Source organism: Cervus canadensis, chromosome 13, assembly GCF_019320065.1.
Source record: "Cervus canadensis isolate Bull #8, Minnesota chromosome 13, ASM1932006v1, whole genome shotgun sequence".
Classification (NCBI taxonomy): domain Eukaryota; kingdom Metazoa; phylum Chordata; class Mammalia; order Artiodactyla; family Cervidae; genus Cervus; species Cervus canadensis.
Window position 1 is genome coordinate 30,029,069 of NC_057398.1, and position 22,717 is coordinate 30,051,785.

Consider the following 22,717-nt stretch of genomic DNA (forward strand, 5'->3'; position numbering starts at 1 on the left):
TAGGATGGACAGGTTGGATCTCCTAGCAGTCCAAGGACTCTCAAGAGTCTTCTCCAACACCCATCACTGCAAATGGCATTATTTCGTCCCTTTTGTGGCTGGGTAATATTCCATCGTGTATATGTACCACATCTTTATCCATTCCTCTTTCAGTGGATGCTGAGGTTGCTTTCGTGTCCTGGCTGTTGTAAATAGTGCGGCAGTGAACATTGTGATCAGAGGGATATTTGAAGGGAGACATCCAAGATGGAGCCTGTTTGCTGAGGGCCCCTCTCCTACCCACTACCAGGGCTGGTTTTTCACTCGGGAGCCCCAGGCAGCCCACGGAAGACTCCTGACTGCCCCAGAGTCTGGGCTTCTTACTCACCTGGCAGACCTGGGAAGGAGCCCTGCTTCTGACCAGCACCTTCATCATCCTATAGTGGGCATGCCCCCACCCTGACCCAGCACATTTATAAAGAACAGATGAGCAGGTGCTGAGAGCCAAGGAGGCAGCAGACGCCCACTGCCATCCGTGGCCAAAGCTACTTCCCCACAGCACCTGTGCCCTTGAGCGGGGCACAGCTATGGGCGTGGAGCTCTTTTCGGGATGAAGGACAAGCCAAGTGTTCTTACAATGTAAGTGCTTACAAGGAGCCACGGGTCTCCACAGAAGACCAGAAAGAGGCTTTCTAGTTTCAATGAGGAAACCAAAGCAGGAGCCCAGATAACCCCCGTGTTGTCACATTCAGAGTTTATAATGTCTAGCCTGGAAAGGTAACTATGATCAGAGAGTCTGCCTCCTTCTGGAGCACCCTGGAGGGATGACCACTGAGACCTCCTTGAATCCCCACAGTGATGGGGCACTCTTCCCTTCGCGAGGTTCCTTGCCCACCCCATAGCCTGCCTGTAGGGACATTTCAGCTGCTGGTCTGAGGTTCAGCGGACCCCTCCGGTTGCCAGTCACCCTGAGGCGCTTCTGTGTCTGAGTGAGTCTCTCATTCATTGATTTCCCTGCAGACTTAAGGGCACTGGTTTCAATCCTCAATGTGGCTGACGGGACATGCAAGGAGGACGCTAAGCCCCCAAACACCCGACTCAGCTGAAGCCGGGCTGTGCTCTGGGCACACCAAGGCCAGGGACCCTCAGAACAGCCTGCTCAGCCCTGCATTCACCGAAGCCCCTCTTCTTGTCCGCTGGGTTCTGTTGGTGAGACCAGGAGTGTAAGTCCTGCTCTAGGCCAGGCGATTCTCAGAGTCAGACCAGAATCTCCGCTTTGCCTCTGTTTTACCCTCCAGTTTTCTGAGATGCACACAGACACTGCTGGGAGAGTTGTGCAGGCCCCTGCCTGAGGAGGGAAATTTTTTAAAAAAGGAGAAATAAACTAAGAATCAGATGGAAGGGAAGGAGGAGAGAGGAGAGCCCAGTGTGGTGAATTCAGTGTTCTGGGCTCCAGGCTAGGCCCCCAGGGCCATGTACCCCGGGAATGTGGCAGCACAGAGTATTGGGGCGTTTTGTGGGAGATGGTCTTTGAACCTGAGGAAGCACTGTGGCACTTGGAGGTCAGGATTTTGAGGGGAGAGGCTCTGAGAATCCTGGGGGGATCACCTAGCATTTGGGTATGTCAGTGATTCCTGGTCTGGCCTTTGCAGGCATCTGTGGACTCCAAATACAGAAAGTGTGGTTTCTGGAGTCTAGCTCTCAGCAGAGAGGCTCTGCCCACCATTAACAGGAGGAGTTCCCTAGGCAGGGGCCTGGGGCAGCTGCCTAATGGGTTCTGAGCAGCCAGGAAGGAGCGGGCCTGGGAGTCCGGCCCCTCAGCCCCTGCGACCTGCTGCTGCATCATCATGGTCCCCCTCCCAGGCACCGGCTTCCTCTGCAGAACCCCCATCCTGGGCTGTGCTGTTGGGACCCTGAGACCAAGGCCCTCTGGCCCTTATCCCCCACCACGCATGCCCTACTGCCCCAGAACTGTCCCACGGAGACTGCAGTCAGCAGCTGTGCCCTAGGAGCCCCATGGCTCCTTCCAAGCACAAACCCATGGACACTGGCTCTCTCTACCCCACGCCCTTCATGGGCTTAGGAGACAGGCTGGTCTCAGTCTTGGAGGAACAGTGTCCATGGGTTACCTGCTCCCCCTGGAAGCACCCCTTCCCTTCCCCCTCCCTCTTCCTCCTCCCCTGCCCCACCACTACCTTCCTCTCAGCCTGAGCAGGTGGGGCCCAGTGACCCGCCCCCAGGACTCCTGTCTTCTGGGCAGCCGGGTGACCCTGTCCCGCCAGTGCTTGGTCATGTCACCACCGAGCCCATAATGAGAGTCAGGACGGACGATTTACGAGCTCATCCAGGCTCCACGTCCGCACCCGGCAGAGGTGTTTTCAGAAAGCCTTTCCCCCACCTCCTTCCATCACAAGAATGGACTTTCTATTCCAGCTACTCGTGGATGCCATAAATCCTGGCATGTGTGTGCGTGCATGCGTGTGTGTGTGTGCGCGCACGCACACACGCACACATGCATATGCGGGTGCCTGTGGGCAGGACAGCCCCACAGCTTGGTGGCTGGACGTGTGGCTCTGAATCAGCTCAAGAAGGTGTCTGGGTGAGAAGGATGAGACCTACCACTGGTGCCAGCACTGGGCTCAGGCCTCTTCTGCGCCGACTTGCAGTAGCAGGACATGGAGCCGAGGGGCCAGACTCCCAGGCCTGCTCCTTCCTGGCTGCTCAGAACCCATTAAGCAGCTGACGACAAACGTGTCCGCATCCCTGCCGGCATGCACACCCCGGACGGGCCCATTAAACGTGAGGGAGCAGGCCCAGCAGCGAGCCCACAGATTCGAAGTGCAGGAAACCTCAAATGATGTGCAAAAAAAATTGTCAAGGTTAAGAATTTTTCCATGCCTTTGCTTCATACTCGGCCTTCCTGGTGGGGGTGATTTACGAGCTGGGGAAGCTGGTGGGGGGATGAGAGGTGGGGAGGCCAGTGGGGGAAAGCGGGCAGGAGGGCAGCTTTCTTTGGAGGCCCTGGGGCCCCCAAGACTCAGCCCCAAGCAGCCCAGAGTCAGGCTTTGAGTGCCATCAGGCAGGGGGCCCGGACTTCAGATCTGCAGAGAGACGCAGCCCGAGGCCGTAGCAGCCTCTAGGCCACTGCCCGCCAATGTCTCCTTAGGAGATTTGGGGGTAGGGGTTGGCTGGGCCCTCCCGCGTTCATAAACAGCTTGCAGCCTGGCCTGTGGGCTCTAATGTCACCCACTCCTTCTCTGTCCATTTCTACCAGTATTGGCCTGCTGAGACAAGGCCCTGACACAGAACAAACCAGGCCTCAGGCCCTGCTGAGCTGGATCTTGACCTGTCTTTATGGGCCCTGGAAGGTCTCATTCCTAAAGAGGCAGGAGAGGGGACCTATGGCCACTCGGGCCTGCGTGCTGGGTCCCAGAGCAGACAGGGAGACCCCCTCTCTGACTCCAGTCCAGCATGCAATGAATGTGCGGTCCTGGGCTGGGGGCTGCCCTGCTCCAGGGGACCTCCACCAGCCTCCACCCAGGAGGTCCACAGTGGTGAGCAGGGGGGAGTGCTGGCTCAGAGAGAGACCTCAGCCCACTCAGCTGGTGATATGAGCATCTTGGAGGCCACATCTATGGCTGTGAGGAGAGAAGGGCAGAGACAGAAGGAAAGGAGGACAAGGGGAGATGGACATCACCGCCCATTTCTCCCCATCTGGAGTCAGAAACGGCACAGCCCACCCAGGCCCCAAACAAGAAGCCAGGCCTACAGCCTCCTGCCAACCTGGCCTGAGGCCAGAGCTGGGGCCACTCCTAGAACATCTCTCTGGTCTGAAGCAGAAAAGCAGCACCTTCCAGATGAGGCTTCTGTCCCTCCTGGTCCATCATCCAGGTGTGCCCAGGAGTACCCAGGTGTGCCCCACAGAGACGAGACCAAGACATGGTCCTGGCATCAGGGGTAAGGCCTGCACCACCCAACCTGCCCCTGCATTTCCACTCTGGGGACCCAAGGCCAGGGTTTCTTGTGCCTCCCTGGAGGAAAGGTCAGCCTCCCCTGCTACCTCTCAGGGAGGAAGGGTTTATTCTCTTTGGGAGGAAGGAGTTAACCAAGACCACCTCTGTTACCCCAGAAAACCACCTGGGGTGCTCACGAGGGAGAAGGGATCCCCTGGACCTTCAGAGGTCTTCAGGAAGTGACAGCCACCCTGTGGTCGTCCAAGTGGTTGAGCTTGGGAACCAGGGAAGTTTCCCAGGAGGGGCTGCTGACCACACAGGGAAGACACACCAGGAGCCGCAGGGGGCCTGGAGGATTTGTTGCCTCTGAGCTCTGGGCCCTGCACCCAGGAAGGATGGAGACAGGCTGGAGGCCCTGGAACAGTGTCCACGTAGGTAAGCCACCGGCTGTGTCCATGTTCAGACACACTTGAGAGGCCTGTAAATGTTTGGTGAATGTGGGCCGTCACGTGGAGGAGAGTTGCCTGCTCCGGGAGGACTGAGAGGGGCTGAGTAGGAGGGAGGGTCCTGCCATGCCCTCCTGGGGATGCAGGGGATTGTCTGGGCAGCCGCAGGGCTGTGTGCATGCCCACAGGTATGCAGGCAGAGGTGTGGACTTGCTCTCACGCTCAGGCAGGACATGGGTATGGGGCTGGGGGATGAGCCTGGGATCGTCTAGCCATCCTACGGCGGTGCAGAATCTACTAGAACCAAGAGTCAATGGGTTGTCCTTGATCCGGCCTTCTGGGCTTCTCTGTCCCACCCCTGACAAGTCCTTTGAGAAATGAAGGGTCAAGCACCATCTCGGGGGTGACAGGAGACACAGGGGTGCGCACGTGATGGTTGCAAGGGCTCACAGTTCATTTACCATCTCTGTCTGCATATCCCAGACTGGACCGTGGGCAGGGTGGTGAGGGATGTGGAGGGAGACTGAGAGAAACAGACAGAGACAGAGAGAGCCGGCCAGCCCCCACCCAGCCACACCCACCTGTGAAGACGCTGGATGAGGGGCACAGGGATGGAGTGGGAAGGAGTGGGGTGGGGGTCCCTGGGCCTTGGCCAGCCTGCCCCTCTTCCTCCCTGTGATGCAGGGAGGTGGCAGGCGCCTCGCCGTGTGGAGGTGCCACTAACCACAGCTTTGCTTGGTGGGTCTCTTGTGGGTTTCCTGCAGTTGGGGTGGGAGGTAAGAGGAGGGGCCGGCGAGAGGCGTTAGTGCTGGGGGCGGGGCCTCTCCCCGTGGCCTGGGCTCCCTCCCCCCAGCCCACAGTGGCCTCCTGGTGCGGCCAAGAGCAGGTCGTGGCCCTTCACCCCTGCAGCCACACTGTCCCAGGCTCTCTGGGCTCTCGCCTTTCTTTCAGAATGAGGCCCATTCACTTAAAGTCTCCAAAATGGAGAATCAACAGGGTGGAGGCCTCTGGGCTCACAGCCCCATCCAGGTCAGCTCAGCAGCTGCTCGGAGACTTGTCGTGACTGGGAGGCTGCCATGGGCTCCTGCGGGTGGGGTGTGGCCACACAGAAGGACTGCAGGCGGGTTCTGAGCCTCACAGCAAAGCGGCCAACTCCTGAAACCTTGCTGACTCACAGGCTGGGCAGGACCCTTGGCCATTTAGAAAGTGTCCATGGACGTTTGGAAGGCATCTGAGCTGTTTATAAAGTGTCCTGATTCTCTGGCCAGAAGTGGGCTTCTCAGACCTCAGGGGCAGCCTCCCTCCCTTCCTGGGTTCTTACCTGTTCATCAGATGGCACTGGGGAGACCCTAAGGAATAGAGGCCGTGGCACCTGTATTCAACCTCCTCAGTTTGTCCCCTGCGCTGACTTCGCTGGGTCCTTCTGACACCTGCTCCTACCTGAATGCACCTGTCCACCCACCTGGACACACCGGCCCACCTGGACATCCTTGCCCACCTGGACACCCTTGTCAACCTGGACACACCTGCTCACCTGGAAACACCTGCCCACCTGAACAGTCCTGCCCACCTGGACACCCTTGCCCACCTGGACACCTCTACCCACCTGGACACCCCTGCCTACCTGGACACACCTGTCCACCTAGACAATCCTGGACACCCCTGCCCACCTGAACAATCCTGCCCACCTAGACAATCCTGCCCAAATGAATTATTCTGCCCATCTGGACACCCCTGCCCACCTGGACAATCCTACCCACCTGAACTATCCTGCCCACCTGGATACCCCTTGCCCAGCTAGACATCCTTGCCCATCAGAACACCTACTTCCAGTCCTCAGTGTAGTGGTGGCCTCAGCCCCATCCTCTCCCCCTCCTAGCCTCCCAGCCCAGCTGCCCAGGAAGTTCGCCCACAGGCTCCACAGCTCTGGATTTCTGAGCAGGCACTGATAGAGCAGGTGGGAGGAACTCTGCCTACCGTTCCCACCTCAGGGCCCAGTAGCTTCAGGGAGGCCCCCCTCAGCAGGGCCAGCAGTCAGGTCTTCTGGGAGATGGTCTGCTAGGAGGTGCACGTGCTGGAGAAGCACCCTGCCTCTGCCTGTCAGAAGCATGTTCAGAGAACACAGCAACAACAAAGTACCTAACGTGGGTCAAACCCGCGGGGCCTCTGCAGGCTGGGCGTCTGCAAGCCCCCAGTGTCAGATGGAAACTTCCACTTTTAAGAAAACCCAACGGTTCTCCTTCTTGCAGGCTGCTGTGAACACGCACGCTTGCACACATGCGCACACGGGCACACACGCGTGCGCACAGGCACACGCACAGAGATGCGCCTACAGCCACACCCCAACCACACCTTCACCTTCGAGATCGCTCATCTCCAGCCCACACCCCATGCTCTCAGCAGAGGGCTCTGCGCTCGGACACAGCGGTCTCTGCTTTCTCACATGTGGGGCGGCTCGCTGGGGAGTTTTTGCAGCCCCGGTGGCACTTTTATGGCTCTGCCAGGGCAGTGATCTACTCGGTGAGAAAAGACAGGGCCATCCTCCTACCTCTGTGCCAGGCTCCCTCCCGGAGGCTTTTGGGCATGGGCAGGCCGGGTGGGCCGAGTACCTCGCCAATGCCCAGAGGGTCAGCTGACGTCCAGCGGCTGAACAGCCTTCCTCCTATGAGCCCCAGTGGTGGCTTCCCTTGCTGGTCAGCTCTAGCACACAGGGTGCCTCTGAGCTTTCTTGGTTCTTTCTCTTGCCAGATCTCTGAGGACCTGGACAGCGGGAAGCTCTGTGTGGATGCTCAGCAAGCCGGTGCTGGCAGCTGGCTCAAGTACATCCGAGTGGCATGCTCCTGTGACGACCAGAACCTCACCATGTGTCAGATCAATGAGCAGGTAGGTCCGGATTCGCACAGAGCCTTGTCCTTGGGGCCTTGGTACCGAGGCGGACAGGAATGGGGGCGCCAGGGTGAAGGGTTAGCCGCACCTCTGCCAAGCCCATTCTGCAGCGGGGGGGCTACTTGACACTTGGCCAGCACTGAGTTTCCGGGAACTTGGTGACACCCCACAAATGCCTTTGTGCCATGGCCTCACTGGGGGCTAATGGGGTCTGAGAGCCAAAAGATGACAGTTTATAGGAAGAAACGTGGCCAGGAGCAGGCAGGTACAGAAACCACAGGGTCCACATTCCGACAAACGTCACCCATGTGAGAGAAGTGGAGAACCGGACACCTCTGCTTGAGAGTCGTGTCTGAATGGCTGTTCATCCCAGCTGCCTGGAAGGGTTCCGCACTTGCCGTCTGGAAGGCTGAGGCAAGACCCCAGCTGCCCAGAGGTCCCCGAAATCACTGCAACAGTATAGCCACCCTGCAGAAGTGACCAGCCACATTTTGCACAAATCCTGGCCTTGCTGGAAGCCAATTGATGTTTTTCCTGAGCTGCATGGTCTGGGCTTCTGTGCCTGTCCCACCAGAGCTAAGGAACTCTTCGGCTTCTGCTGCCGCCCCCAGGAGGTTGAAGACCCTCTTGGCATGCTAGATCCTTACCACTTCGTGTCCATGCTGGTCCTGGGCTGCAGGCATCCAGTCTCAGGAACCAATCAGGACAGAAGATGCCACATGGAGTTTCCACCATGAAGACAATGTGTCCCCGGGGCTGGAAGCACTTAGTTCATGTTTTCATCACAAGTTTGCAAGTGGCCCCCAGAAGCCCTGCTCGGAGCCAGGCCCTTCGGACCATGCTTTCACCAAGTCCCCAGCGTAAGTCTTCCTGCGGATGCCTGGGGGCCCATCCCTGTCCATCTCAGGGTTTGCTTTTGCCTCTGTTTTGGGGTTACCCATGAGATTTCATTTGCAAAAAAAGGGTTCCATTGCTTTAAGAAATGTCTGTGGAGACCACATAACAGAGGATGCAGCTTCAGGTCATCTGTGCAAATTCTTAAAAGCCATTTGAAGCTCCTGACTCTAGAAGAAAAAAATTTGCACCAAGAAATGCAGAGACCTCACACTCAGGAGGCCCCGGGACCCACATGGATTGCTGGGCAGCTCGCCCTCATCTCCTCAGCCCCTTTTCCAGCTGTGTGGTCTCAGCCTGGACTGAGCAGCTCTCCCTCTCTCCATTGGACATGATCTGGTGAAGCTCAGATCCACCTCTACCACCGAGATGGCTACACCTTCCAGTGGGAACCCGACATTCTGAAAATAAGTATTTTTTAATTACAAAATATATTGCTGAAAGAAAGCAAAAGAACCATCATAAAAATTAGCACAATACTTAAAAAAAAAAGACACTTTTTCTCCTGCTGCTGCTGCTGCCAAGTCACTTCAGTCGTGTCCGACTCTGTGCGACCCCATACACGGCAGCTCACCAGGCTCCTCTGTCCCTGGGATTCTACAGGCAAGAACACTGGAGTGGGTTGCCATTTCCTTCTCCATTCTAGATGAGCATAAAATGTAAGCGAAGGAGAATTAGGTTTAAGGTGCATGGAAAGATGGTCCTTCTTTTGGCCTTTCCTTGCAGAGAGCATGGTTCCTTGGTCGTATGTCGGGGAGCCGAGGGGCAGTGGGAAAAAAAAAACACCAGGAGGCCAGGTCCAGGACTGCACTTCCGTGAGATGCAGAATAAAATAGTGAAGGATCCAGATTTTTTATTTTAAAAAGAAAAGTTTGTTAGAGTGTCTAAACCAAACTTAAGCCGTGAAGTAAGTATCTTTATGTGGCAAGCTTCTGAAAAAGCAAGCAGACGTATTGTCTGTTCTCAAAGAGAAGTCTGTCTTCTGACATCTTTGTTTTATTATTAATATTTTAGATTAGCTTTTATTTCAGCTCTGTGTAGGGTCCAAATGGAATTCACTGCCTTGCAGCAAACTCCTTCCCTTGTCAGGACCAGCAGACAGGAATACCCTTAACTCAGGGATTCCCTTTCACTTCATCCCACTTTTGTCCCTCAGTGCTTCCCATTCCAAAGCTCCATCCTACAGTCAGAAACACACCTGGTTCTAGTACTTTAACCCAATGTGACATCAAAATTTCATCCTCGCCTGCTGGATGTTTCGAACAGCCTAAATGTGGGAGATTCATTATCCCCACTTCAGCTCACAGACTCAGAGAGGATGTGGGTGCACATTTAAGCAAACACAGCAGTGAAATGGCTTGAAGCAGCAAAAATTTCCCCTCGGACCATGGTGGGTGGTTCCCGCTATTACTGGGCAACCAGTGTCCCCATCCCCAAACCTAACTGCATGGCTGTGGCCTCCAGACACCCAGGAAGGCAGTGGCCAATAGGCACAAGGAGGCGGCCTCATCTCAGATCTCAAAGGAAAATGGGTGATGTGTGGGACATAATTTTCCTGAGAAATAGTACAAATAATTTTAAACTCTCATAATGATAGGAAAGGGCTTCCCTGATGACTCAGATGGTAAAGAATCTGCCTGCAATGCAGGAGACCCAGGTTTGATCCCTGGTTTGGGAAGATCCCCTGGAGAAGGGAACAGCAACCCACTCCAGTATTCTTGCCTGGAAAATCCCATGGACAGAGGAGCCTGGCGGGCTATAGTCCACAGGGTCGCAAAGAGTCGGACCCAACTTTGTGACTCACACACACGCACACGCACATGCACACACACACACATACTAGATTTCAAACTGTTTTGTAGACAGTCTCTTGAAACCCGGCTTCCTCTCCCCTGGGATGGCCACATGGCCAGCAGAAGGGCTTCCGTCCCCCAGTCCCGACCGGTGGAAGCTCAGCTCACTGCAAAGGGACTGGCGTAACCCTGCATGGAGCTGGAGTAAAACTGTCCCTGAAATATTAATAATAAAACAAAGAATTTTGAAGACAGGCTTCTCTTTGAGAAGGAAACATTACATGGTATTAATGGGGTTTTTCGGATTGCCCTAATCCCAAGAGTTTCCACCAGGATTTCCTGGCACTTAGGAAACCCCCTACATATACACACATGCACACACATACATACACAGAGACACACCGAAGGGAACAATTTCCCTCTCTCTCCCTCCCCACCCCCTCCCCCCAACCCCACCACACACACCTGCACAGAACATCACCTCCCAACACAGCACAGACATGGAAGGGAAGGCACCCAGACTGAAGATCTAAGATCTATGAAAAGAGCTTCAGGTTTTCCAGGTGGTATTCGGTAGAGAAATCACTTCAATCAGAAAAGCTCTCACTTGAAGTTCGTGAGCCATGACCTGAACCCCAATGTCCAGAGGTCCAGGGGGACCAGGCAGGAAAGGGTCACTTAAGGAGAATGTTCCCAAAGCTGCAGTGGCCAGAGAACTTGAGGCAGCTCTGCATGGGCCTCCTGGATGGTCTCCAGTCCTCTGGAGACACCCACACAGGGGCAGTGGGCTGAGGTCAGGGGTCTCAACACCCTCAGTCCAGCAAGGCCTTGGCTGATGTCCAGACGGGCTGTGGGGACAGATGCAGCCTGCATGCCCTGGGTGGTTCTGAGCGGGTGGTGGGCCCTCCAGCCGCTTTGAGAGTGCTGAGGGAGCCCAGACGCCGGGCAGTGCACCCCCCGCTGGACAGACCCCTTCTGTCCTGCCAGGCCTCATTCTTCCCAGACACTCAGGCTACTGACCATGTGCCCCTCACCCAGCTGTGGAGCCACAGGGGCAGGGCTCAGAGCCCTTCACCGAGTGCACCCCTCTTGGAGCCCTGAGGCTCTCAGCGGTCTCTGCCCCATGGGACCTCAAGGAGAGGTGACCAGCCCATCCCTTCCACTCTGTTCCCCGGGCACCACCCTCGGCACCAGCCTCCATGGGGCTCTAGGTGAGGGGAGCCCTGGGCAGCAAAGGCCACAGGGGCCTTGAATTTCTCCCTGCACCCAGCCTATCACCTAAAGGTGACTTGTGGTTTGCTGCCTACAGGCAGTCCTGAGGCCACTTGAGCTTTGGGGTAGCCTGGCTGCCAGGAAACAAAACATCTACAGCAGACAGCTGTCGGGGAACAAGTTTCTCTCTGTGATTTTGGGGGGCAGTCAGACCACAGCATAGAACCTGGGGTGCCTGGTTCACCTTCCCAGCTTAGCAGGAGCAGAAGGCAAGCACTGGTGCCTTGATTCACTCTGGAAGGCAAGACCCTCGCCCACCCTCCCCAGGGATTTTGTGGCCCTCCCCTGCTCCCAGCATCCTCCAACTCCCACTTTTCTTTTAGGAAAACTCGAGACCTTCAGATATCCCTTGGGTGGCTCTTTCTCCCACTGTGATAAGCAAATAAGTTGGTTTCAGATGTCTCAGGAGACACGGACAGGATCTGTTCTTGGATTTGTTTTACGTATTTATTTTATTTATTTATTTTGGCTGTGCTGGGTCTTCGTTGCTGTGCACAGGTTTTTCTCTAGTTGCGGCGAGTGGCAGCTTCTCTCTAGTTGTAGTGTGCAGGCTTCTCATTGTTGTGGCTTCTCTTGTTGTGGAGCATGGCTTATAGGCACATGCGCTTCGGTATTTGCAGCACGTGGGTTCATAGTTGCGGCTCCAGAGAATGAGCTCAGTAGTTGTGGTACATGGGCTTAGTTACTCCTCAGCATGTGGAATCTTCCTGGACCAGGGATCAAACCTGTGTCCCCTGCATTGGCAGATGCATTCCCAACCCCTGGACCACCAGGGAAGTCCTGGATTTGTTTTAGTGATAAGAAAGTAAACAAGTGCTTTGAAATAAAGTGCCCTCCACAGCAAGCAAAGGCCAGAAGAGGCCTGCACACAGCCCAGCTCCTTCTCCCACATCACCTCGACAGGGCAAGGATGTTGGTGGCTGGATGTCAGGTGGCCGATGTGGCTGAAGATGGTGCAACATGATACTGGGGTCACTCACACACATTGGGGAGCACGACTCAGGGGCTGGACCCCCAGTACACCTCAGAAGGGCTGCGAGGTCCGCACTGCACGCCAACCACCGGGGCTGGCCAGCCAGGCATCAGGAAAAGCCACCACCACCAGCACATTCTGGGACAAGTGAGGGGCCGCGTCTCCCCAAAGCGGAAGCAGACAAAGGCTAATCTCCTTCACAGAGCATGTTAAAACAATAGCATTTTATTAGCAGATGATCCAACAGATCACCACCCAGCAGCCCACCCTTCAGAGCCAGCAGTTAGAGGACAAGAACCCAGGGTTTCCGGGCAAAGCTCAAAGCATGTTCTTTTGCTTTCGTTTCTACTGCCCTGACTTGGACGAGCCCCTCCCCACTGCCCACCCCCGTGTCAGGGTCAGCGGTCTGCCAGGGCTGGGATTCTAAACGATGGCTATGCCGTGTCCACTGCCCTTCTCTGCCCTGATCGTGGAAGGCCCATCCCTCCCTCCACGACATTTAAATTAAAAAGGGATCGGCTGTTTCAATGGTAGCTTCCAAACAGTTAGATACAATTTTCCCTTCCAAAATGAGAAGGATGAGGAATTCATTTTAGCACTTCTTACCCAATTTGCAAAAGACTTATTTAAAAAATAGAGCAAATGTGTTTTGCATTAGAAAACCGTTGCATTTTTACTCCCCAGGGCACACTGACCATCTCTGAGGCAAAGGACAAGGTATTGATTCACAGTACCGGTTATCATTTACCAGAACCTATATTTTTTTCCCTCTTAATTAAGTGGAAGTAATTACTTTATTAGAAGGAGCCACTTAAGTATGATGAAGACAATTTAATTGTGACCTGTAATTTATATTTATATTTTTTAAAAATCTAGCTAACTGTATATTATATATTTTTATATTATATGCAAATGTGATAATTTATAGATAATAAATATATATGTAACATCCAGGTACAAACCGTACAACTAAGAAAGAGGAGGGTATACAAGATGATTTTTAATGTTGAGCTGCTGGGAAGGTGACAGAATATATATATATATAAAGGCATATATATAAAGATTAAGGCACAGGCTGCTCCAGCCACACATGGGAAGAGAGGGACATGACAAATCCAAGGGTGACAAGCCGCCTCCCCTCTCTCAGCCAGAGGAAGGGATCGTCTGCTCCTTCCTAGAGCCTGCTGGTGGTAACAAACCCTGAGCAGCCAGCGCCGGCCCCTTCCTTCTGCCCTGAAACAGCCAGGCAGGCAAAGTGAAATAAAGACTTGCCCACACTCTCAGCAGCTCCAAACACTTGCTTCCCAGCTCCATTCTGGAGCATCACCTGGGCTGTTTCTTAAAATCCAAAGCTAACCCCTGTGCCAGCCTCAGGTCTCTGGTGTCCACAACTTTCTCCGAGAGAGAAGGTCGGCGTTTGGGGATATCAAGCAGTGAGGAAACACGCTGACACCTACCAAGGTCTTGAGGCAATAAGAGTGCTGGCCTCGCCACATTGCGGAGCCCCGAAAAATGCCCAGAGATAACCCTCGGTCCAGCATCCTCTCTCCAAAGGCAGACTGGCGACTGAGCGAATTTGCTATTCAGCAAGATCTCAGAGCAATTCAAATTCCCCTTGCTGTGTGCTTCTCTCATGAAAAGCCCCTTGTGTGCCATGCGAAAGCCTTCACAAATTCAAGCACAAGTGAATTCCGAAATCCAGAATGGAGAGAGCTTAATTTTTTTTTAAGATAAGCACCTATATTACTCAAATACCCCTTTAAAGTTTCTCAAACTGATCAGGGGTGGGGAGTGGGGTGAGGGTGGAAACAAAGGCCAGTTCGCTTATCACTTTCATGATTTTCATTTGCTCCTGGAAGGGGAGAGCTGTGGCCTGTATTCAACATACGGGCTGGTGGGTCTGCAATCTAATCCTTTCTATCCAGTGTAGGTCAGATGGAGTTTTTCACCTACTTAAATTTTAAAATTCTAAGATTAAGGTGGAATGAAAATTGTGGAACTTAAAGTCTTTATGTTTGAAAATAATATCTGTTCTTGCGAAACTGACTTGGTATTAAAAACAAAAACAAACTTAAGGAACGCTAAGGAGAAAATACACCCAAACTATCAGCCATTATCGATTTGAAATATTTCTTTGTCTTAAAGAATGTTGTTGGAAGAAAAGAAAATGATGTTCATTTTCTTATGAACGTGGCCCATACTGCATCCAGTTTTTCTCCGGCAGTTTCTCTGTCTTTTGTTGAGAACGTGGCCATGTATTTGTCCGAGCTCCGTTCACCTACAAGAGGCCGTCTCTTTGTGTCCAGAGATTGTGAAAGGGTCAGGCTAAACACAGTTAGAATCCCAAGTCCCCCTTGTTGGTGTCGGCCGCCCATGTTCAATCAGGTCTCGCGTTGCAAAGAGAACTGAGATGCTGAACAAGGTCTTAACTCGGGATCAGTTCTGTTTGGCATTGTTATTTTTTAAAGCCGTTTAGAGCAGACATTTATTGGCGCTAGTAAAGTCAGCTGTTGCTGTGGTTTCCTCCGCTCTCAGGCTCTGAAACCAGACAGAAAATTCCGCCTTGCCACACAATCCAAGGACCCCGAGACAGTTACATGTTGCTGGGGACGCCACTGTTCAGAGACAGGCTTGGATACCCAGATGCCAACCTGTAAACAAAGGCAGGTCTGCTCTGAGCCTGGGAAGGAAAGAGTATCAGAGACCAGGGTTCTTTCTTTCCAGGGGCATAGGCTTCTGTTCCCCTCTTGTGGAAATCCTTAAGACTCAGCCCATCCTTGATGCCCAGTTAGCCCTGGGATCTGAATATGTCCCACGAAGGGGCACACAATGAAAGGCTAGGGATAAACCAACTTCAGGATAAACCAACTTAAGTGACTGCAGTAATAATTTGGTTTCCAGGTGGCTCAGTGGTAAAGAATCTGCCTGCCAATGCAGGGAATGTGGAAGATGTGAGTTTGATCCCTGGGTCAGGAAGATCCCCTAGAGGAGGAAATGGCAACCCACTCCGGTATTCTTGCCTGGAAAATCGCATGGACAGAGGATCCTGGCAGGCTACAGTCCATGGGGTGGAAAAGGAGTCAGACACAACTAAGCACTCACACACAATAATAATTTATCACCGGGAGAAGGGAAGGGGCGGGTGGTACAGTAACAGCACAACTTGTGCCCCAGCAGTCAGGAGACTCAGTCCCACAAAAGCCCGGCCTTTGTCCCAGGAAGTCGCCGGACCCCGCAGACCAGGAAGATAAGGCCTTTGTGCTGAACAGGTCGTAAAAGTACCTGCCGCCTTTGTGTGGACCAGGGCGGATCCGCCGCAGCCCCATGCCCTTAGCGAAGGTGGACCGGCTGAGTTTGGAAAAGTTCGTGCGCTTTCCCGTTTGCAGCTGCGCCTCTTCCTCCAAGTGGGGGCAGGTCGGGACACCCGCTGTCCCCAGTCTGGCCGCAGGCTCTGCGATCAGCTCTAACAGCTATTAACCCAGTCTAGCCGCTCAAAGTCCCAGCGGCCCGGGCCGACTGCTGGCCCGCTGCGTGTCCGGTGCTCGCGCCCCCTCCAGGCGCCGGGGCCCACCGTCTGTCCCGAGGAGCGGGACTGGGTAGGGGGCGCCCGCCGCACAAGGAACTGCTTCCCTTGCCGGCGCGCTAGACCCACCGGCTGGGAAGGGTCGGTTCCCTCCAAGGGGGTCCGAGGACTGAGTCCGCAGCTCTCGGAGCTGGGACGGGGTGGGGCTGCGCGGTTGGGTGGGAGGGGGGAGGGAGGGGGCGTCTCAGAAGATCTGGCAGTCCTGGAAGGCGGGCAGGAGGCGAAGGGCGTTGGGGATGAGACCGGAGTAGACTCCCAGTTCGGAGGTGGGAGGGGGATGTCTGCAGGTCCCAGGCCCTTGGAGGGGTTCGGGGGAGGAAGGGGAGGGAATCCGGCGATCCCAGAAGGCGGGTGGGGTCCCGGGAGACCTGGTGGCCCTCCGAGAGGGGGGATTAGGGATCCTGGAAGAGTGGGTGGCCCTCAGAAGGGGTCGGAGGGGGACGCAGAGCCGGAGGCGTAGGCGGGGCGGTGAGCCGCGTCAGCCCCCGAAGCCCGGCGGCGGGAGCAGAAGTCCAGCATCTCCGGACGCAGGTCAGAGCGCGCCGCCGGCCTCTCACGTTCCGGGCCCTCGCGGGGCGCAGGCCTAGCCGGGGAGGATGCTGCGGGCGGGTCCACATTGCCCTCTAACGGGGACCCACGGGAAGCCACCGGCCGTCGGCCGGCGGGCGCATTAAGGCTGCACTTGCTGGATGCGCTGGTTCAACGCTGGGATGACAGTGCGATTATGCCTGTGTATTAATAAGCTGTGACTCCCTGCGGTGGGATGGGTCAGGGGCTCATCCCGGCTTTGCTGGAGCCTGAGATGCACTTTGGGTCTGATTCTAAAATACAGTGGCTGGAGTCTGACTTAAAAAAAAAACAACAATTATTTCAGCCACTGTAATTTCTTTTAAACTTTATATTTTGTATTGGGGTGTAGCCAGTTAACAATGTTGCGATAGTTTCAGCTGAACAGTGAAGGGATTCAGCCATACATATACATGTATCCATTCTCCCCCAAACTCCCCTCCCAGCCAGGCTGCCACATAACAGTTGAGCAGAGTTCCATGTGGTATACACTAGGAACTTGCTGGTTATCCATTTTAAATTTAGCAGTGTGTGCATGTCCATCCCAAGTTCCCTTACTATCCCTTTCCCCCATCCTTCACCCCTGAAAACCATAAGTTCATCCTCTAAGTCTGTGAGCACTGTGTAATTTTTTAGATAAAATAATACAAAACTGGGAGTTTAATATCAATTGATATAACTATAGAAGGTAATATGGTACAGTTTCTGCGCTGTGCTATTGCTCAGTTGTGTCCGACTCTCTGTGGCCCCATGGACTGAAGTCCACCAGGCTCCACTGTCCGTGGGGTTTCCCAAGCAAGAATGCTGGATTGGGGTGCCACTCCTACTCCACGGGATCTTCCCGACCCAGGGATTGAAGCCACATCTCCTGCGTCTCCTGCACTGGCAGACAGATTCTTTACCACTGCGCCACCTGGGAAGTCTGGTCTCCATTTTAAAAATCTCATCCTTATTTTAGCGGCATGCCAGGGGATAGTTGCCAGATGAAATTGCTAACAAGTACATATTGATAAGACATCTGTACGTGTGTGTACTTCTACTGGGTACAGTTCCACTATCCACATGTTCAGCGGGGATTTTGGGGACGCCATGTGGCTCTGTTGTCCCTTTGAGAGCACATTGGTGTCATTCTGGAATTAGTTGAAACTGGTGATCTGTGAGGGCATCCACAGCTGGACTTGGACTGGGGAGAGGGGAAAGGGGCCCCACTAGAGGGGGGAAACTCAGCCTTCCAGATGTTTCCCTGGGGTATGGGGGGAGGTGAGCAGGCAGTGCCCAGGTCAGTCCCCGGGGCGTCTGAACCATGTCCAGCTACTGTGGAGAAGCCTCGCCTAACACCCAACCGCCAGTTCCTCCACCAGAAGGTGGTGCTGAAGAACCTTGGGTAGGAATGGCCTGGAGAAGCCTCTGCCCCCCGTTTCTCTCCAAGCAGATGGACTGGTCTCAGGTCCTTCCCTGGCCTCCTAGCCAGCCCTGTGACCAAGCCTTAGTGCTCCTGGAAGTGCCTTGGTTACTGTGATCTGAAGAGGAACCCAGACATCACATGCAGGCATGGGAGGCAGTGGACGGCCTAACAGAAATGCAGCCTGCTATCTGACATTTCCAGATTTAAGATGCAGGGTTCCTGGCGTCAGCCCTGTCCTCGTGAGAGTGGGCGCACCACCCAGAGGAGCTGGTTCCCTGGGTTCCAGGGAGGGCAGGAGCCCTAGGCAGGGGCTGGCAAAGGCAAGGAAGGCCTCGGTCTCTCCCAGAGCCTCCCAGGCTGTTGGAGCCTGGTCCCTGGGCCTCATCCCAGACGACCCTGATCATGCTTCCCTCTTGAGTAGCTGGAGTTTTCCAGATCATGGCCACCACCCACCTTGCAGATGATGCTTTTTCAGGGGACACCTTGGCAAGCTACAGGGCTGCTCAGAGTATTGACACTGGACGTTTGTCCCTCAGAGCTTGCTCCAGGCTACAGACTCTACCCCAAGCCCCACCTGACCCCTCTCTGTTTTCAGAGCGATCCCTGATCCCAGACACCCACAGCTGCTGGTACCGAGCTTGTGGCTGGCACGGGCTCCCCTCCACCTCCCACTGTGGGAGACGTGCACACTCATCTGAGACTCGCACCTACCGACCTGGCACACGGGACCGCCGTCTGTCTCCGTGGCCACTTTCATAAACATCCAAACCCACGCTCAGGGGTGAAGACCCCATCCTGGCCCCAGACAGCAGAGAGTGTCCTACATACATATTGACAAAAGGAACCAGGCTCCACTTCTGAGGAAAGGAGCCGCTTTCTCTACCTGATATTTCCTGCTAGGAAGCACCCTGCTCAGGAACTTTGGGGCTAATCCTCACGCATTTCCTTTTGCATCCCCTTTATCCAAAATCTGGATCAAACTAGCTAAAAATAGACTCTAGTCCTCCTGAGAGTATCCTGCCAAGTTCCGAAGGGGAACCTCTTAGCAGCAATTAGAAGGCAGGTCAAGGGCCCAGCGGGGCAGGCTCCCCAATGAGCAGTGTCAATGGCGTGCGGGCCGGGTGTGCACGATGTGGCTTTTAAAGCAGCCAGGCCAACAATGCTGACCCTTTCTCTCTGGTTTCTCCATCCTAGATTTATTATAAAGTCATTAAGGACATTGAGCCAGGAGAAGAGCTGCTGGTCCATGTGAAAGAAGGTGCCTACTCTCTGGGGGCGGTGCCTCCCAGCCTGGATGGTAAGCCCCCACCCACAGGAGCAGAGGCCTGGTGCTCCATCACTTGGACAGCATGACAGGAGCCAGGGGTCCCCCAGCTGCTGCCCATGGTCCATCCCCCAGGCCCCAGATGGGCAGAACCAATTCCTTCCAACAACTTCTCAACCTGAGCACTTTGCTTTCTCCTTCCTTGGGTTACAGGGGCCACAGTCTGAATTCAGACAGGACTTGAGACAACACAACATGCTGCCTGACATCTCTGTAGTGGGAGAGTCCTAGGGGCTCTTTTTAAACTGTATAATTATCATATAACAGCAGCAATATACTCTCTGCAAGACTTAAACAAACAGACCCATTTCACAGCTTGGAAACATTCGCCCCCTAGAGCTCTGTGCCAAAGGAGAGTCACAGTCTCAGTTAAGAAAGTGCAGTGATGCCATCCATGTGTTTGAAAGCAATGACCACCTGTAGTTAAAAGCAAAAATTCTCAGAGAACAGTTAAGGGAAGTTTATTTGGTGAGAGGGAATATTTAGGGCTTCTGCTGCTGCTATTGCTAAGTCACTTCAGTCGTGTCCAACTCTGTGCGACCCCATAGATGGCAGCCCATCAGGCTCCCCCGTCCCTGGGATTCTCCAGGCAAGAACACTGGAGTGGGTTGCCATTTCCTTCTCCAGCGCATGAAAGTGAAGTCGCTCAGTCGGATCCGACTCTTAGCGACCTCATGGACTGCAGCCTACCAGGCTCCTCTGTCCATGGGATTTTCCAGGAGTGGGATTTTCCACTGGAGTGGGGTGCCATTGCCTTCTCCGTTAGGGCTTCTGAGGGCCCCTCTAAGCAAGCTCTTCCAACAGGACTACAGGAAGCATCCCTAGTGTCCTTTCCTCTTGGCTGGTCACACAGTATGTGTCTGGTAGACACACTTCTATTCCTTGTTCATCCACACCCAGGCACATCTCTGATGATGCTTGAGGAAAGCCCAGTCTCATACAGGCTCAGATTTCTGAAATCCAGATTTCTATTTCTCCATCCACATTGTTAAGCAGTGTGCCCATTCACCTTGGGATCCTGGAACCATTTTTAAGTGGCAGAGGAAAAGTCAGTTGGAGGAAGCTGCTTGGCAACGAGGCTGGTCAGTTAACTCCCTACGTGCTGTGGCTGAATAGATGGCATCTCTTCTCTGCATGAGGCCCCGCAAGTGAACCGAAGGCAGCCTCTGCTTCTCACCGTCTCTGGTGCAAATGATTCCATTCCGGCTAGAGAAAGGGGGGAGGCTGGCTTTTCCCTTCCTGTCCTTCTTCCCCCACACCCCCCCCCCACACACACAAGTACTCCAAGGTTTAATGATTAATGCCACTAACTGCAAGTTTCTCTAAGGAGCCGGTCCCGTGTCACGGCCTGGAAGTACGGTTGACTGGGCCAGGGAGCTAGGCTTCGGAATTAGCAGGAAGCCCCCGGGAGCAGGGTGACCTTCTCGGTCCTCAAGCGTGGCCCACCTATGTGGGGCAGCACTTTGCGCCCGTGAGTTCTTCCAAAGGCTCTCTCTAGAGAAGGACAGTTCTATAAAATAGACTCAACCCACCCTCTCCTCTAGACTTTGGTTTTAATCAGCCCTTCGAGAAAAGGAAATAGGTGGCTAAGCTCTGGGTATCAGGGGGATGGTCTCATTTTTCTTAAAATAATTGTTGAAAAGACCTGTGAATCTTAGATAATGCACTCAGAAAGATAAATTCGGCCATGCTGGGCCATGGGGTTTTGTTTGTATGATGACCTGTCTTTCTTCCGAAAGGTTAGAGAAACCTTGATTCCTGTCCCTCTTCTAATGCCTGATCTTAAATAACTTGGGTCTGCATTTTCCTAATTTATCAGACATCTGTGGGCTTGCTTTCCACACATAATAGTCCAACGTCAAATATTTGACTTTTCATCCCCTTGGCTGTCAGGATCACTCCTTCACCTCCCAACAGCCACCCCTCCTCAGTTAACTCTGAATCTCACAGAAAGAAAATGTAAAAATGTTCCTCACTAAGATAATTATCATAAAAAATCTTTTATCCCAGCCCCAGTGAATGCAGGGCCCCTTATCACGGCAGGAACTTGGAGTGGGCTCTTGAGGGCTTTTGAGCCTCCAGTCTGTAGATTAGCATGTAGATGCCACATAATTGTGTCCCCCTGGGTTCCCTGAAGCCATTAGGCACTGATTTATTTTTCTGTTACATTCCTGCTTTGCCGCGAAAAGTTGCCGAGGGAACTTCAGACAGACGCAAGGCTCAGACTCGACACACAAGACATCGGGCCAGCATGGTCTCGGTTTAGTTGGGTTTGGGCAGAAGTCAGAGCTTTTGCCCCGGCCCACAGCCCCCCTCCCTGGGTTTAGATGAGGAGAGCTCCGTTCTGAGTCACAGTGCTGCCTGCTCTTGTTGGGGGCAGGAGCTCTGGCAGGATGACCTCCAGGTATCACGGAAGAAGGGAGGGCGGGGGTGGGGGGGGGCAGTGGGTGGACCTGCTCTGCCAGTTCACTGCGGGGAGCGGCCCCAGCCCTGTGGACCCAGGACTGGCAGCCTGGCAGTGCCCTTCCAAAGCTGCAGCTTTGTAAAGAAATTCAATTCCAATTTTCCTACAAGTGACTCAGAGCAGAGGGAAGCCACTTTCAGGTTCATTAGTTCCAGGAACTTTTTATTTTGTTTTTACTCTTTTCAGTAGAGAGGGGAAAGATTTCTCTTTCAAGAGAACTTCTAGCTCTTGGGAGAAAATAAAGAAAATCATTTCCATTCAAATATGCCTTTCTTTTGAGAAAGGCTCAAAATTACTAACTTTTTCCCCCTCTCCAAAAAAGGTCGAGAGGATGCAGCGTATTTGTATAAAGCATGAGATAGACAGATATAACATAATACAACATAACTATACAACACAATGTAGCATAATGCAATCAGAGTGTGACATTCTCTCGTATTTCTTTTAATTGGAGTTGCTTGTGCTGGGAAAGTGAAAACCATGCAGTCCAGGCACGTCTTTCTTGCCCCATCCAGCTTTCCTCAGGTGTGTATTCGATGCCAACTTTACCTTTATGGAAGATGAGGGACACCTGTCCACACCATGGCATGAGTGGGCAAGATTTGGATGTGTCCTGTTCCAGCCTCTGTCCTTCGACAGGAACAAACTTGGGTCCCTGGTGGGATGGGGACATGGAAGGGGGGCACCCTCCATCACTGGTTCCATCACCTCCAGGACACCCTCCAATGCCTTTGAAGTGAGATGCAGGCTGACTTTTCATTATAAATCCAAATTCCAGATCCAAGCTGGAAAAATAAGTTGGTCAGTGCTATGAAAAGGTGGGGTTGGCCCTTCTTTTCTTTTCAAATTTCAACTTCAGTGCCTGTTTTGGGTCCAGAAAGTGATGTTAGTGGTAAAGAACCTGCCCATCAATGCAAGAGACATAAGAGACACAAGTTCAATCCCTGGGTTGGGAAGATCTCCTGGAGGAGGGCATGGCAATTCACTCCAGTATTCTTGCCTGGAGAATCTCCGTGGACAGAGGAGCCTGGCAGGCTACAGTCCATAAGGGTCACAAAGAGTCGGACACGACTGAAGTGACTTAGCACACTTTGCACGAAAGAGTAAGATAGGAACTGACATGTCTCACTTCCTTGTAATGCTGGTGGGAGGGCCCCTCTCAGCCTCATTCCAGCCCA

The 22,717-nt window shown here is 53.7% G+C and overlaps 1 protein-coding gene across 5 annotated transcripts in view; it reads left to right on the top strand.

Annotated features, from left to right (window-relative positions):
- Positions 1-22,717, top strand: part of PRDM16 (PR/SET domain 16) — a 338,468-nt gene that overhangs the window by 275,946 nt on the left and 39,805 nt on the right. For 3 of the 5 annotated variants that reach the window (XM_043485212.1, XM_043485215.1, XM_043485213.1), the window contains exons 4-5: positions 7,127-7,261; positions 18,946-19,048. In XM_043485212.1, the coding sequence (XP_043341147.1) occupies positions 7,127-7,261; positions 18,946-19,048 (238 nt within the window). Of the gene's footprint in view, positions 1-3,935; positions 6,899-7,126; positions 7,262-16,188; positions 16,311-18,945; positions 19,049-22,717 lie in introns of those variants that run through there. The other 2 variants (XM_043485214.1, XM_043485216.1) reach the window with 2 other exon arrangements.